The following is an 18251-nucleotide window of genomic DNA, read 5'->3' on the forward strand; positions in this document are numbered from 1 at the left end:
CTCTCTTCGCTTCCTCTTTTTTCTTCTCTCTCTCCTTTCCTTCTTCTCTCTATTACTATTTGCTTCTTCATTTCTTTTCCTATATACTATCTCATTCTTTCCCATTTCTCTGGCTTTTTCTTTCCTTTTTTGCATTACATGCATTGAAGCATTGGTGTGAATATGCAGTTATATTGTTTATAAGATGTTTATTTGTTCAAATATGATACTGCTGTTTATCTTTTGTATGTTATTAAATTTCAATAAAGACATTAAAAAAAACAAAGGTGAAAGGTGTGCAGGCTAGCCAGGACTACAAGCATGCAAGTGCATAAAGCCACATTTAGCATAACTCAATGACATGATAAAGGCGTGATAAAGCAAAACAAAACATTAGATAGGTCTAATGCAAAACGTGAAAAGACCCAACAAGGAAAAACAGTCTGATTTACTCCCCGCACTCCAACCACTTGGGTATACAGACAGATGTCATTTCACTTTCGAATTTTGCCACCCCCAGGTTCTCTCTGTCACTCGTTTGCTCTGTTTTTTCACTGTTGGTTTCTCTCGGTATCTCTCTCGTTTCCCTCCCTCCCTTTACACCTCTTTATCGCCCTCTCTTTCTCCCTCCACCCACATAGATGCACTGCGTGCAGCACATACCTGGAGATTGGCAGATGAGGGCAGGGAGCAGTCAGAAGACCCCATTTCATGCCAGAAGCATAGTGATATTAACTAGGGGCTGCCATGTTTGATGTGGCAATGGTATGGCAGGGCTCATTAAATGCTCACTTGCAACTTTATAAACTTAGGTACAACCATCATGTGTAATTGTTTAATTCAAAAGCATTTACGTTGCCAATTAAATGTACATATATGTTCACATATGCCCTCTGATGCCATCATAGCCTTACACACTGCCTCATATACCTGGGTTCAAGTCACCAGCAATCATTTCAGATAGTGGCCCATTTGCTAGGTGTCACCCCAAAAACCAAGGTTAAGCATCGTATGTACTCGTGTACAGCTTCGTCTCGTAAGAACTAAAAGCATATACCAACTGTTTATGTCCAGTCACCGCAATCTTTTGATGGTGATCAGCAATCACATGTTTCTCTCAGACTTGCCAAAATGATACATTATTATACAGAGATAGCGTGAGCGTCTCTCCCCCTAACTGAACCACCATGCATACCACATGGATCAGGAAGCACGAGGATCATTGGGCAATCTGTATGTGCCCGCTCCCAGGGCTCAAGGGTCAATCATACACTGTACCCATTATCATGGCACTGTGTCAGGTTCTTTAATGGACCATCTTCACCTTATGTCTCTGTTTGCTGCACATCATCCGATTGAAGCCTGCCGAAGGTTTAGGGGATGTCCAAAATATAAACCACAAACAGTGTACATGACTGTCAGAGAGCACTGTCAGGTCTGTTTTGCTGTTACTTCCTCTGTAACCAGGGTGTGTGGCTGCAGTGATAGGAGTTGTATAGACACCATGATGATCGCATTTTCAACATTTGGCAATGGAGAGGGTTGCTCCAGTGAGGGAATTGAAGATGAAATCAGGAATGTACTACTATGATTCAGAAGGTAACTGCAAACCGTTTCGCAAGTCAAAGATGAATACTTCGTTAACACAATATTGCGCTGATTTGGCTCTTGGCAGAATGATGAAGGGGGCAGTGAGATCAGTAAATGGACATGAAAAGGAGATGTGGCTGACAGAAAGAGTCTTGCATTAAGGAAAACAGCCTTTTGTGTATCATTCATCGAACAATTACTGTAATGGTGGAAAAACAAACCAATATACTTTTGTTTTGTTTCCCCCTTGCCTCCGCAGGTATTCCAAGACTAATCGAACTATGTCGATCACCTCCAGAGAGAAACAACAGTGATTCTGTGCTAGTTGCCTCACTGGTAAGCTCCTTGCAGTATTAGGCAACATCCTCTTGTTGAAAGGATAAAAACATCATTGTCTGTGTTAAATTAAAAAAATGCATTGGCATGAAGTTGATTTGAATTTTGTAAACACATAGGGCCTCATTACACAGATGGCGGTGAACCATGGGGCTATTAGCGCCATGGTTCATGCCGGTAAAATACCGGCACCGCCTTGGTGGAAAGGGGAATTACCACCCTATTCCAAGGTTGGCGGGCGGTAATTCCCCCTTCCACCATTGCCCTTCCCCATTCCCATTTTTGCCCCATGGGGCTCTATGGGAATGGGGAAGGCGCTAATTACGGTACCGCAAATTGCGGTACCGTAATTAGCTCCACTGGTCCCTTTGCGGGTTGGTTTTTAACGCCTGCAAAAAGCAGGCGTTAAATTCCCCAACCCGCAAAAGGACCTCGTAGTAAGGCGGTAAGGATTTACCAGTACCGGTAAAATACCGGTACCGGTAAACACTTACCGCCATCCGTGTAATGAGGCCCATAATCATAGGTTTTCTTTTTAGAGTTGAATAATGGTGTATCACACACAGTAGATGCATTTGTATGTATAATTAAGAGTTTTGGTCAATTTAGCATTTCTTGATTTCAGTTACAAAATATAGGATTGAAAGCAGTGGCTTAACACACAGTGTGGGGGACCATGAGTCATGCTGCGGGCCCCCTCCTGCGAAGCTAGGCAACAAAGCATAGGCCCGCCACACTCCAGGCTGGCCTGGACCAGTACACATGTGCAACGCATATAATCATGCTGCTGCAGGGGCACACTGTGCATTGCACTGGAGGAAAGAAGTATGTGTTTAAATCTTTCAGCTAGCACAGAAACAAGGGGGCTGTGCCTGACCTGATGTACCAGTGACCGCTGTGCATGGCTAGTAATATTATGGACAATAATGATACCATAAGAAAACATGTTCATGCTGACTCTGCCAACATATGACAGTACCCAATGTACAACAATACTTCTGTTGGCTTTGCCCTTATTGTCAGTACAAATCTCATGCCACAGGAAGAATATTGCTGTCTACACAACTGCTACCAACCTATCACCCTGTAAGAACACTCTTCATGCCGACTTTGCCCTTAATGCCAGTAAACAATGCAATGCCACAGAAAGGAATCATCATCAACTTGTGGCTGCACAAATGCCCCCCATGTAATAACACTCATGTTGTCGATGTTCTCCTTAATCCTAGTAAGACATGCAATGCTACAGTAGGAAAACATTTGTTTGCTTGGCTGCACACATGCTTCCACCCACCATGTAATAAAACATATAATGTTGGCTTTGACCTTAACAGTCAAAACACAATGCCACAGTAAGGAAATATGTCCTTGTTGGCTGCAAAAATGCCTCTCTGCCCCTATGTAAGAACATACATCATATTGGACCTGCCCTTTATATGAGTATCAAATACCATGCCACAGAAAGAAAATGGCCCGGCCGCCTGCCCCGTTGTGCTATCCTCCTCCACCTAATAATACGCATCATGTTGACTTTGCCTAACGATGGTCATTAAACATGCCATGTCACTGGGAGAAAATGTCCATGTGCTCCAATGGGCCCTGTTGCCTGGGCCCCAACCCCATACACACACACAGACACGTTCATGTGAATTCACCCACCAGTCACCCATCCATAAAGATTTCTTGCTCTCTTTCTTATTAATACAGACACCCACAGCATTCACACTGCATTCTCCACATGCGCACTCACAACATTCACACTGCATTCTCATTCACACTTACAACCATACTCACTCACACACACCATTCACACAGAGCTCTCATTCGTATGCGCACTTGCACATACACACCTTTGCACACATGCGTACAAACATACATAAACACGCAACACCCTTGCACGAAAGTACACACAGTTTTTTCTTAACTTCCTTCTCTAAAGAGACTGTATACTTGTCTCCAGGCAGGCATCACGCGCTCATGCACCATGCGATCAGCAACCAGGAAACAGGAAGAGCTTCCTGGTCCCTGACATGCGCAGTGTAGCCGATGTGCCTCCATCACATGCTGCAACTGCTGCTCATATTCTGACCTCAAAAAGTAATTATTTCTTCCTAAAGTGAGAGTGCTGAGAAGGCCCCACAGGGGCATTAGGCAGCACCCCCAAAAATCGCACTGGCTGTTGCGCACCCCACTATGCCAGTGATTTAATGTGCATATGCCTGTAAAGAGTAAATAATTGGAAATTAGCAATTGAGCGGGTGCAGCCAACAATCAGGTTGCTCAAATCCTGTGCAGCATCTAACAATTCAACTTCAGATTCTAAGCAAGCTGTATGCTGCTCGCATTTGCCATTTTACCAGATTATGCTGCATCCAACATTTGTTACTGGTCCACCTCCTCCTCTTGACTGCCAGCATCCCAGTCCCACTCATCTCTGCAGTCACGGCCTTGGTAATGGAAAAAGGGACTTTGCATGAAGTCATCTTTTGTGAGTTTTGTTTGTCTGAATCAACGGGTTTCATGATTACTGTTGCTCTTTTCATGAGATAAAAACATTGGGTGCTAATAGCAATAATGTTTGCAAAAGAGAGTTTGGGCCCTGTTCGCCTGAGCGCTGGGTTACTGATTGCAGCCGTTTGTAAGTATTTATAAAAATAAATGGATCCAATCCAATTTAGTACTGCTGTATTTAGAGATAGTTATCAGCCGACATGTGTTTGGCCCCTAAGGGACCTGTCTCAAGGCATGTAGATAATAGATGCAGTCATTGCTGGAGTGGGCAGTCCAATGTATCATGCTTGAGAGCGCTGCACCAGTGATCCAAGTAGGAGCCTGTGGAGGCCTAATAGTCCATGGAGTTTTCTTTAGCCTGTGAGCCCAGATGGGCTCGAGGAGTTCTTGTTGTGGTCACTGCGTTGTGACCATAACAATAACTCCTCAAGTGAGGAGGGAAACCCCACTGAAGTCAAGTTGACAATAGTCCATCACACGTGTAAGGAAACCATGGTATCAACAGTAAAACGACAGACACAAGTGATCACAGTTCAAGGGTGTTTAATGAACTTATAATCATCTAATCCGAAGTCCAAAAGTGGGAGCAAGCTACGACCATCAAATAATAATAATAATCCATTCCTGGTGGTGTCTTGTCAAAACAAAAATGGCCTATGCTAACAAAAACCTATTACCAGCCCTTACTATGATACAACAAAATGTGAAAGGGATTGAAATGCAAAAAGAAACAGTGTTCAACATAATATGTCAGAATGGTAGAGCAATAACGTTCCCTTCCCCATGTTTTCTGCACGGGGTAAGGTAGAGCACTCAGGCTATATAGCACACTCTGGCTTCTCTAAGCACGAGGAGGCAGTCTCTAAGGCACTGCAGGACCTTCTAAGACAGAGTCTCTCAACAGCACAAATAGTCTCTTGCTCGTAGAAAGTCTTGTTCAACAAAAAAAAAGGAACAACTTAAAGTTCTCTTCCTTTCGCTCGTAGCACATGTCGGGTGGATCATCCACCCTGGGGTCTCCCTCTGCCGGGATCGGACTCCCTTCTCTTTCAAAGACGCCATAGGACCCCCTCTCGTTCAGGCTCAGGCCTTCCTTTCACTTATCCTAATATCCTTTGACTTGAGTAACTTCAATATTATATGTTTGTCACTGTTGCAGGCTCCACGGGTGCAAGTCAATCTTTCATTCTCTTGGGTATTTCTTGGGATGAAAGACTTTTAATCGTGCTAGGGATTTTTACTAAAACCCTGCAGGACCACTTCCATCTTATTATCCAATCTCAAAAGTTTTATTTGCAGTATCCCTTCCTGGCAGATATCGTTCGACTGGGCACCCACGTGGTGCCAGACCACTCTGCTATCATGTAGAAAAATGGTGTCTGTCTTCCTGTTTTCCCCAATGTTTCACTTTTATCTGGATCCCCTCACTCGTGGTTTCACCAATCTTTCATCAGTGACACTCTCGCAGCTGGCAACCTTTGTTCAACAAAGCTCGGCCTTGCACAGTCTCTCAACTCACCAGCTACCTGGAGATAAGTCTCCCTCGTCATGCCACAGCCTCTCTATCGCTATGGATCGACATCTTGGCTTCACGTTCTTTTCCGTTCCCTCAAGGCTTCTTTTTATGCACTCTGGCCTTCCGGTCCTCTCCGTGCTCCCGACTTCTCCCCAAAAGTACTTAGGGTTTGGACCCCTCATTAATGTTTTACACAAAGGTCTCCCTCAGCCGGGCTTGGACCCCTATCAGTTTTCACAAAGAACCAGTCTTGGACTTCCAGTCCCAGAATGCATTGTGGTGTATTTTGATCCCATTTCGCTAGCTCCCTGATAATGACATTCTTGTCATTTGGGAGCAGCAAGAGCAAAAAGGGGATGTTTGGTTGAGGTCAGGGTCCTACCACCTGCTCCTCAAAGGCCTGGGTTCTATTTTGTGGCCCAGGGGTGGGAGCTCTGATGTGGGTGCCACCAGGTAACCCCAGCTGCCCCTGGTTTAGCTCCCTGGAGGAACAGCTTCCACACCACTCAGCAGCCTCCCTTGTGCTAACAGGTCCAGTGTCTGGGCAGCTCTTCCTCCTCCAGGCCGTCCAGGTTCTCTCCAGCATGAAAGATCTCCCTCTGGCATCTGTGGTAGGGGTGTATCAGAACCAGGAGAAATACCATGCCTTGCCCAAGGCGTTTCTCCCATAATCCCCAAGGACCCTCTCCCCAGGTGATCCTCCCTCACTCGTTCGACCCCAGGGTTTTGTTCCAAGAACGATGTCCCTCCGGCCACCCGAACAAAGGATCCCCGGGAATAGCCTGGGAGAAACACCTCAGGTTTCTTGCTCAAAAAAGAAGGGCCCAAAGACATTTTCATTCAGAAGCAAAGGTAACAGGGAGAACTGGAAGCACAGAGGACCCCCAGGGAATCATGATACTGCACAAGCAATTAGTCTCAGTAGAAGCCATGAGACAAAGTTAACCATGAAACAAATGAACTCAAAATTGTATAATATAAGAGAAAAAGTTATTGAAAATCTAAATACTGTGAGTAAAGAACAGTGGATAACAAAACCCTGGGAAAAAAGGGGGAAAGGAAAATTTAAGCTTGAAACCCATGAAGTTAAAATGTGATAGAGGAGAAAGAATTATTGAAATTCTGAGTAATGAGAGATAACAACAGTGGATAAACAATACCCTGGAAAGAGGGGAAAGCAACTTGATATGCTGTACAAGGAGAAAAAAAAGAATTTATAAAGCAAACACGATGAGCCAGAGTCTAGAGGAACTAAACAAATGACTCACCTACAAAGTCAAGTAGACCACAACAAGCTGAACTATAATTGCTCAAGACGGAAAGGTTTCCAGAGCAATAGTACCTTCCAGGAATATGCTAAGACCAACAGCCAGACATAAAGATCTTACAAAAGATTCCCAAAAGGGATTCCAATAGAGGCGGGAAAACTCAATAGCCCATTTGAAGAACGACAGAGACTGAACCAAGCAGTCCCAAGAGACTATTTGAGGATTATCTATTGAAAATAATCCTACAGACCGGTACTAGAAGTACCCTCCGGAGAAGGGAGTTACTCTCCTTCCCTAAGTTAGTTTTCTCGGTATTAGGGTCAGTTAGCGTAGTTTTGGACAGCAGGCTGATTTCTTTGGACCTTCCCAACCTACTGACAAGCACTTTAGTTAGTAACATAGGTAGGGACCTCCCATAGAAATAGGGAAAGTTAGGCCTTATAGTGTTACTTTAATAAAATTTTGTGTACTATGTCCTCAGAGAGTCCTTGTCCTTCTGACTCACCACACTTGCCATGGGCCAATTTCCAGCCTGTGTGTGTTTTCCAAGCCATACCGGCTCATATAGCCCAGAATTTGGCCAATGAGTGAATGCTGCATCACCCACGTGTAATATAATACCAGTTTAAACCTTGAAATGGGTGTTTGTTTAAAAGAAACCCACTATAACAGGCAGAAGAATAGATACATTTTCATGTATATGCAACAGAAAGCTAATGCTGCTGTTTACTGATTAGATTTGTCTCAGAGGTTAAACCTTCTGGGTTATAAAATTCTCAAACTTAGATCCCCTACATTTCTATTGATAGACACTAAGCAAACATTTGAATGATGGCACCATTTATAGGCTTTGTCACTTTAAACATCACTTTGTCACCCTAATCCACACATCTCTTTGAGATATTCAGCCATTAAATATCCCGGATTTGGAAGCCCAGTGAATGTGGACCTCATCCTGAAGCACCGTTGGGCTGTGTGGACTTTGCCCTTGTTCACTCTCCATCATGGCCACCATTCGTTCAGGCAGCGGTGTGCCAAATCAGCCTTCCCTGCCCCTGCACTGATGTATTAGCACCATCTGTGAGTAACAAGACGATGTCTCAGCCAATAGTCGCTGGTGGTCTGTCGTCCAGGGGGCCAGGAGATGGCCATCGCTATTGGATCCAGTTCCTGGAGGTGGAATAGTTGGGGAGGATCACCTGAATGGGGATCTTTGGGGAGTGGAAGTGGGACACCGACAGGTGAGACGCGGTACTGCCTTCCTTATAACACCTTTACCCCATCCTACCCCATAGGATATTTAGAAGCTCTACCCCCTCTTTTTAACAGAAAAATGTTCTTACATCGTGAAAGACAACCGACTAACACCAGAGCCGTTTGCCTGACATGTCCCAACACAAGGGTCAGGCAGCGTCAGGCAATTGATAATAACTACACACAACTGACGGCCCTTTCCCTTCCCCACAGAGATAAAAGGCAGAGCACGAGAGCTCACTTTGAGCAAGGCCAAACACACAAGGAAGCAGCTATTCCAGGACGGCAGTTCAAACGGAGGAGAAAGGCAGCGAGACCAGAAATGACGACAAGGAGGGAAAGTGCCCTTGCCCCTTTTGACCAAGAGCTGCGAAGACTCCATGAAAGGAATCATAAGACCGGGAACTTGTGGTGTAACTGATGTCAACGGTGCACGGTACCTTCCTGCACTGATAACCAAGTTAAGGAGACGCACTTGCTACCATGGTATCGTCCTTGACTCCAGAGACAAGAAACGTCATTGAGTTCACCACAGCTTGTGAGTCAGAGGAAGAACTGATAGTAAAATGGACTGCATTGAGCAAAGGTTGCAAACGGCAACATGAAATGAATTGAAATAATTTATGAACAAAGGACTTTTGTGTTATTGAACTTTTAAGAAAGCCCAGGGAAAGACCAGCTGCAGAGCGGTCCAGCGCCTCATGGGCACTCATTGGAAAGATTCTGGCTGGTCCCCTTTTGTTGGAACTACACATACCAGGGGGCCCTAGGAGAGCCTGACATAAGAGGTCAAAGTGGTCAAACAAAGGTCGAGTAAAACCCCTTGTACAATCAAAAGTCTTTGATAAATGGTTAAGAGGAAAACTAAGGGACGTGAATCCCACATTGTGATAAAGCAAAGTGAACTGTTTATATGGCCGCAGTGAACCCGACCGAATGAGGCTAACATTAAAGAAGGATCAGAGCCCAGTTCAGGGGGATCCAGGGGTGAAGACTCATCACCCAACGTAAGAGATTACGGAAGGAACTTTTGTTTAGTTATTGTTGACACATCAGGCCCTTGGAGGCAAGAGACTTTTCATGAAAGAGACTTGCTCACAGAAGGACCTAATATTGCTGAAAAGAACTGTAACCTTGTGCTGCAGAAGCAGAAGTGGGTGTTGTGCTCAGTAATCCCTCCTTGTCCCGTGCTAAAAACGTGGAGACCCCAGCTATAGTATCCTGACACATCATTTTGTGAACACTTTCTTTTCTGGTGAACATTATCTCACACTATTTTGAGGTAAGGATTTGCAATAGTATTTTTTTAGTATAGGCCCTTTTTGTGTGACAAGACGCCACCAAGACTGCCTTATTATTATTTGATGTTTGTAGCTTACTCCCATATTAGATTTAGGTTTAGATTTGCAATTTTTCTCTCCCATTTATATAGTTTAATAGTTTAATATACACCTTTGAACTGTGATCACTTGTGTCTGTCTTTACTGTTGCCACCATGAGTTCCTTACAGTAATAATTAAGACGCAGTAACGCAAAATGTAATTAAAACACTAAACGTGTCTCCTGAAACGTTTTCCTGAATGTGTGTTACACATAGCAAGCACTTCACCTCTTCACCACTGAAAAACTGCAACACTCCCTTCACGCTCCACTATGTGGGGAGGTTTAATGAACTTCCAGTCTGCCTCCAAACTGATGAAAACAGTAGAAAGACTGCTCCACAGTAATCCACATTTCCGAATTGTGAATACTCAATACTGCAAAGCTCCCATCACACTCTGCAAACGCTCCGCTATGTGGGGCAGTTTAATGTACTTCGAGTCCACCTCCAACTAATGAAAACAGTAGAAAGACCTCTCCACAGTAATCTACAATACTGTGTCTTCACTGCTCAACACTCCCTTCACACTCCTCATGAATTATGGGATTTGGGGGATGAAATGTACAGTTTAACATATGGCAGCAACTTTGCTGTGTTGTGGTGAGCATGGGAACTAGAGCTTCCTGAACCAAATAGGCCAAAGCAATAACACTACAAAGTGGTCATGATTTGCCTGTCTGCCCACAGTTGTCCAAAATGAGATCTGTTGGACCCTCACATATTTTAAGGAATTTCTAGTGTGATTGTGGCCCATTCAGTATGCCCTGAAATCACCTTGATTTGCTCCAAAGTCGTTAGACCTCAAAGAAAACTAAGAGATTTCAGGTGCAAAAAAACTGAAGTTAAAAAATGACCAGTAAAAATTACTAATTATTATTATAACTTGCAGCAAATCATGGTTGTTGAAACATTTAATTTTTAGTTGTACACACTTATTAACTATTTAAAAAATGAAAATATGAGTGTTTGAGATAAAAGGATATGATAAATACTTTTATTTGGATTACACCATTTACATGCAATAAAATATTGTACAATTCAAAATACAATTAACCCCAAATACAATACAGTACAATTCATATTATAAATTGACATATTTAAATATACAATAACAAACGTATTAAATACTTGGATTTTCTGACCATACGTTTGAAAGCCTAAGTGATATACTCTGACAAATCATTAATAAAACAGGCATCGACACAGGGCAAAAACAATTCATAGCATCCGTGACATGCCTAATATTATTGATGCGAAAATATCTCCTCAGCCATAGGCGTCTCAGATCTAAAAAAATGTCGACAAATAAAGAATGTATTAGATCCTCATCCACCCCACGTCTGCGGAAACAGAGCTTTGTATTAAACTGCTATGTCATCCAAGCCATCAGTGGTAAAACGTTCAGACGCATCATTACAATGGTACGTCTTTGCACCAGAGAGTGAATGGCACTTGGAGAGAAATTCTCACAATAAATATGATGAGCCCTCAACAAGTGACTGAGAGAGCATACATTTGCCATGCCATTTCTCACTAAAACAAGTTCTCGCCTTCCAGCTTTCATGGCATATAGCATTTTGTAATCTGGCCGCCCCCTAGATCATCAAGGATAAGATAAAACTGCAATTGAAAAAAAGGCAAAAAAATATATACTTATGGAAATATGAAAAAACGTTCAACTGTATAGAAATATGTAATTCATCAAATTACAAATATATAAATAATTCATAAAAAGAGAGACACCAAACTTAAGTACATGCTGATTTCATTTGAAAAAATCTATAATTACATAGGGCCTGATTCACAGAATCTTTTTGTAAACGCACAATCCCATAGGATAAACATTCTGTGAGCCAGGCCCATAATGTTAAACTATTTAAAAAACAAACCTAGGAGTTCAAGTACAAAGTTGATAAAATTGCAAGAAATATTGTATAGGGTGCAGGACAATTAACAGGGTTATAATACATATCTAAGGAATTTTAGAAACGTTTAAACTGTTTAAATAAAATAAAATTAAAATAATATTTTTTTTAAAAGGAGCCCCCAAATTCAAGTACAACTCAATTAAACTGAAAACACATCATAATAAAGTGTGAATATATTAAGCATAATTTATTTTTTAAATGCGTGTGAACTTCTACAATATAAAGCTATTCAGTTTTATTGAACAATAAGGCCAAATAAAATGTAACCACAATCTAGAAATGTTTCAAAACTTTTTTTTATGTTTGATAGGCACAACAAAACAGACCACTTAAACCCTGCTAACCCAAGTAGCCACTGGGCATGACCTGCACCGATGCTCAGTAGCCAATGTGCTTAAAGCAACAACCTTCATCATGCTCCAACACCTCTAGCCATCCATAGTGGTCACTGGGCATGGCCTTTGGCCACAGTCTGCGTGCACTTTGCCCATTCAGTCACCATCTTGGATCACTACCTTCAGCAGTACTAACATATTTTAGAAATGTAAAAACACTGAGGCATTTCAAAAAGTGTTTCGGACATTTTAATGAAAAACAACTTTGGATTCTGGATCCCAAAATGGAGAAAGTAAATCGAAATGAAAGTATGAGATGCAGTAATGTTTGCTATAAAAGTTGAAGAGATACTTAATTGATGTTTTGAAAGGTTGTAGCTACTACTTGTAGAAAGTGCCTGATTAGCTTACCTTCATTCAAAATTATGTTAATAAGACAAAGTACATTTCGAAATTCTTATATTTTTTAACTTATTTATAAATGTTGTTGTGTGGTTTATTTTAGGCCGCCCTTCGAAGACTTGCAGTCATGGATCCAGAAGCACTTGAAGACATTGATTTCGAGCAACTCGTGAAGCCCAGACTTGTAGATTCTTTCTTACTTTGCACAAACATGGAAGAGAGCTTTGTATAACAGGGCACATCAATGAGTGTGAGGAGAGCTTTACGTGCCCAGATATTCAAATGAACAGAACTTTAGCAGTCTATGCTCAGCTCCCAAAATACTTCCATGTTGAATGGGGAAAAGAAGGAGGAACATTAAAGAAGCTGAAGCACGTTACATTGAAATTTCATATGAAGCTCTTTCAATATTTCTAAACCAATAGAAAATCAATTTATCTGAGATATGTAGAGAAAGACATTTCAGTCTGTGATATAATGGCCACATTTTGACCACTGCTACTTATGCCATATCATGCTGACATGTTCTTGCCTTGTATGGCTATAAAATCACTAATGGCTTTTGAGAAAATACATTATGATTTAAAATGTAATACTTTATGGATATGTATGATTCATTGCTCATATGACTAGCTGCCACCTATGTGATTTCATTATAGACACACATCACATGTACTTTTTACAGTATATTTACAAATGCAAATGCTGCTTACAATGTCTAAGTAGAGAACACTCCTTACATTCTAATTTATAATGTATTTATTCAATATATCATAAAGGATGTATAACTTAAAATTCAGAGTTCAAGTCATTGTTGCTCGACAAACTTATTCCACAAAACACAATCTTCACATATGTACGAATGTTTACCTTGCAGCAGAAGTTGTTGGTCAAAATTATTCAGATGGGTATATGTTTTATTTTTATTTTGGATACACATAACAACTCATGCCCAAATAGTTTTTATGAAGTGGAAAACAGCCACTGAGGTATTCAATGAACTGAGTGAGCATCAGACCGCAAACGAAATTCAGCTATGTCATATCGTCTTGAGGCAATGTTGCAAAGCGTGTTTAAAGTCTGCAGTACGCACATCTTTCTCAATCTAATGTGGAAAAACATCTTCTATTGTTAATTCAGTATTGTTTCTTAAGCTTTACACAGTTGTGGTTAATTTATACCTACCATTCCTTGTCACTTATTTGTATGTGAGTGTGAGGCTGCACGGTTCCTCTCGTCCATAGGTAATGACCAGTGCATTTTTTGAGTATTTTCTGTAGAAAGTTGGGGATTGTGTTTAAAGTCTAGATCCACTTCCTTCAGCTGCCGCATGTAGAAAATGCACACACGCCTACCTGGTTTGAATTTTCATGTGGGCAGTGAAAAATACACATGTAATTAGGCCTGATTCATGCACATGATGAAACAAGAATAATTCATTGGGATTCAGGTGAATGCCATCTGCAATGCATGGACATTACAACCAGAATTTACAATTGTTTTAATGAACAGGATTACGTTTGCATAGAAACCCTGAACTGCCCATACTTCTGTGAAAAACTAACACCCAGTCACAAATATTAATCAAAGTAGCACAGAGAAGGTGTTCTCTGTGTTAATAGGTTTTTCCAAAATGTCTGAACATAAATAGTGCAGATTAGTAATATCTGTGTGTTTTATATTGTAGGATGGATTTGAGGAGCTTTAGAGTTAAACCTATGCTCTATTGAGGTGACCCCACAATCAGTTCGTACTCAAGAAGTATTGGTGTGACTTAGGGACTTGGATAAGGAACAAAGATTGAGGGTAATGAAGATTGCTGTTATGTAATCAAAGCATTGTTTCCCCATCACAATCTCTTTCGTTGTATGCCCATATCTTTGGGCAATATCAAAGTGGTAAGATTTCTCCAAGATCCAACTGATAAAACAAAGTTACATCACACACACTAGGCTGTCACTAAGCACATTTGTAAATAATCAAAATATTATGTAAAACAGATCAATAGCCGATTTAATGTTAAACTGCCAATAGAGGTATGCAACACATGTACAACCTCTAGATGCAAAGACAATTCTAGGAGTGCTCAAGTAGCAACCCTACAGATGCTTGGGAAGAAAGCTCCTTTAGATTTTGCCAAAGAACTAGCCACAATCCTGTTAAGTCTGCCGTGAATAGGTCTGTGCAAATTCATACTAGCCCTTAGAAATAGAAAGGAAATCAGCATATTATTCTAACTCGCCATGGAAACACTTCTACTAACATGTGTGAATGTCCACGCCTGATATAAAGGTTATGACATTGAAGCTGCATGATCATTGTGACTGTTTACAGCTATAGAGATGTTCATAAGATGTAAACCGACTTCTTTATCCAAAGCATGAAAAATACAGAAGGAAGGAACAGTGATATGCTCTACATTTATTTATTTATTTATTTATTTTGTATTTATTTTTTATTTATATAACGCCTTAACCCAAAGCACTTTATATAAAAAGTATAAAACCATTACAATAGTGTGAGCAATTACATAAAAAGCCAAGATCAACGGTGCTGGATAAGATGCCTTTTCAACAATTTACGAAAGAAAGAGTAGGCAGAGATAGACCGTAGTGAAAGAGGAAGAGCATTCCAGTGCAGACGAGCGAGAAGAGAGAATGTACGGAAACATGACTGGGCACAAGGAGCGGCTGGTGCTATAAAATGAAATTGAGAGCCAGAATGAAAAGAACGAGAAGGGATATAAAATGAGACAAGCAAGGATAGATAATCCGGGTCAAGACCATAGAGTGATTTAAAGACAAGACATAAGAAGTTGAATTTAAATTGAGCCTGGAAAGGTAGCCACCCAAGAGTGACAATAGCAGGGGAATTAGAATCATGTACAGTCAAACAAAAATATTACACTAATAGGGGCATTAAAGACAGATTTCAGGGGAGTAAGGCGAGAAACTGGAAGACCAAAGAGCGTAGTTGAACAATAGAAGAGACATGAAAAAATAAAAGAAGATATCAGTTTGTTGGTGGCATCGGAAGTTAGAAAAGAGCAAACTTTACGAATATTAAATAAGTGAAAGCAACAGGCACGGGAAGAGATTGAAATGTGATGTTTGAAAGATAGAGCAGAGTCAAAGTGAAGTCCTAAATTACGAGCAGTTGATGCAATGGGGAGGTTCGTTGGTGGAAATTGTACAGACGCTAGAGGCAGAGGGGGAGGAATAGTAATGGAAGTAAAAAGATTACTTCATTTTTAGGAGTGTTGAGTGTGAGATAAGGAGAGAACATCCATCATTTTATTGCCAGTGAGCATGTATGTTAGAGGAGAAGGTAGAAAAGGAAAGAAAGAGTCGAGTGTCATTGGCATCGTGATTTGATAGGTCATGAGAGGAAATAACCTTAGGCAAAGGGGAAGAGTAAAGGGAGAACCGAAAAGGTCCCAGAGCCGACCCTTGTGGAACCCTGTGGGCAAGAGAGTGAGAGTCTGAGGTGGTCCCTGCCCAGGAGACAGAAAATGTCTGCTGGGATAAATAAGCCCTCACTTGACATTGGAGAGCATAGCTCACGCAAACACCATGCAGAATTTTTGTGCAGTGTTAATTAATAAATGGAAATTTAATTAACTTAGCTAAGACTTCTGGGTGATGATACTGCATTAAAATCAATACTAAAGGAAGACCCCTTTCAGAATGCCTTTGAAAAACACCCCCGAACAGCTTGAGATCTCCCTATCCAAGAGGTTTTAAACAGCCCTAAAAGATGACCACTTTACATTAATTGTATCAACAGAGAGACGTACTTTAAAGCTTTCCTGTAGAATAGATCACAGGAAATACAAATCCCAAAGTCTCAAAGTACTTCTCCAGCAATGCTTATATTCTGTCCTGGTGGAAGCAATGTGAATTGATGGAATTAATGGACAAAACGATTGGACTCTTAAGGATAATGAAGTCTGTTGGAAGGATCCAGTTTCACAACTAACTACCAAGGGTGTAGAAACCACCCCATTTAAATTCTAAAGAGCTACACCATCAGGGTCTTGGACATATTCCTAAGAGTTCACGTCCAGCAGGAGGATGAATGGGAAAACAGCATTACAGGACCCAGGAGGGTATACATCCCCCAGGCACCCATTTTAGTCATGTTTTCCGGGTCAATGGCACTAAAGCATTATAAATGTGTTCAAAGAGATTCACCATTGGCACTTGGAACTCCAGTAGATGGCTGAAATATTCTATGGAGAAAGGCAAGATGCGTAGGGTGATAGTAAGTTCCTGATAAGCCAGCCGAATTTTAGGATCTTCACCACATTTATGTGTATGATGGAGAGCCAAAAGCGTTATTCTCCATCCAAGAACATAACTGGACATTGTAGGAGTCCAGAAACCTCCATCTTCTACCCTCCTGTCTTGTCATATAGGACCCTGCTAAAATATTGTATTCACACACTAGCACAACTTGATCCGTGGGTCTCGGAGCAGATTCTCTTTGACCATGAAGCACTACAGTCCGCCCTTTCCATTTGGACATGTTAAGTGGTTTACAAGTCATGTACTCAAAAGGTTACGGAGGTAGTAACCGAACTGTGTCCTCTGGCATCATACTCTGACTAAGGGGAGGAGGAAGACAGGTGAAGTAGCAAACTGTGAGATTATCTGGGCCTATATTTATGTATCTAATTATGCATGTTTAATATAGAGTGACCAAAACCCATAGACATCAGGGCGCTTATACAAACACAAGGACATGGAGGCTCCAACAGGACATCATAAAAAGACTAACTATTCCACTCTGGGAGGGTTTTCACACGTTTCCTAAAGGTTCAATTACATTTTTTCCATTCGTAGTTCAATTGGAAGTTCATTCCACGCCTGTGCAACCAGTATTGGGAATATGTGTAATGGGTTAGACTCTGAAGATGTGGAAGGTAGTGGACCAGATGACCCAGGGGCTTAAAGCAATCAACAGATATAATAACATGCCGTTAGCTACACTAAAATGACAAGACATAAATTGGAAAGGATACGTCTGTCACAAGAAGTGGATCACAAAATCTGCACAGCGTGTACCAGTGAGTATAACATGCCATGCTCAAACAGACTAAGCCCTGAATTTAAGGCAATCATCTTGGTTGCAGCTCGAAGGTCAAACAAGCTCTTCAAGATTGTCTGTGAAACGTCTGTGAAAACAACTCTTACCATATGTGACCAATATAACAAGGACTTCAGACACTTCATTAAAAGAAATAGTGAAAATCTGCATTGAGATCAATAACAATCTCGAAGTATCTGTCACAACTGTCACAATATGTGTCAGATCCGTCCGACCTACTTCCCTTCTCCGACTCCTCACCTGTATAACTGGAATCCGTAGCGTATCTTGTGGTCTCCCGGTATTGGTAACTGATTGATGCAGTAATCCCTCCTCGGTGTGAAGCCACAGCGGCCACCCGTAAACTGTGGCCACTGCGGCCCCATCACCGAAGACAGGCAAGCAGGGGAAAAAGCCACGGGCATAAAAAAAACCTCTTTACAGATGGAGACTGGATTGCAGGTAAGTCCGGGAAGCCAATGTCCAGAGGTAGCCTTTAGATGATTACCCGGAGGTGCTGGGAGCAGCAGCGATGGTTGTAGTTCACTGAAAGGCGGGGAAACGGGAAAGAGAAGGTAGAAAAGAAATGGGAAGAGAGTGAAGAGATGGTCAGGGGCAACCGCACAGCACAGCGGAGACCCATGGGAACCAAGGAAGAAGAAA

General features: G+C 41.6%; 1 protein-coding gene across 2 annotated transcripts in view; it reads left to right on the forward strand.

Moving 5' to 3' along the window:
* The window catches only part of INSC (INSC spindle orientation adaptor protein), a 1941980-nt gene extending 1928685 nt beyond the window's left edge, over positions 1-13295 (forward strand). Inside the window, exons 12-13 of one of the 2 annotated variants that reach the window (XM_069623742.1) lie at positions 1829-1905; positions 12604-12867. In XM_069623742.1, coding sequence (XP_069479843.1) covers positions 1829-1905; positions 12604-12732 — 206 coding nt within the window. In that variant the 3' untranslated portion in view covers positions 12733-12867. Of the gene's footprint in view, positions 1-1828; positions 1906-12603 lie in introns of both variants that reach the window. The other variant, XM_069623743.1, reaches the window with a different exon arrangement.
* Positions 13296-18251: the final 4956 nt, after the last annotated feature.

Source organism: Ambystoma mexicanum, chromosome 11 (assembly GCF_040938575.1).
Source record: "Ambystoma mexicanum isolate Mex_15411 chromosome 11, UKY_AmexF1_1, whole genome shotgun sequence".
In the NCBI taxonomy this organism is placed as follows: domain Eukaryota; kingdom Metazoa; phylum Chordata; class Amphibia; order Caudata; family Ambystomatidae; genus Ambystoma; species Ambystoma mexicanum.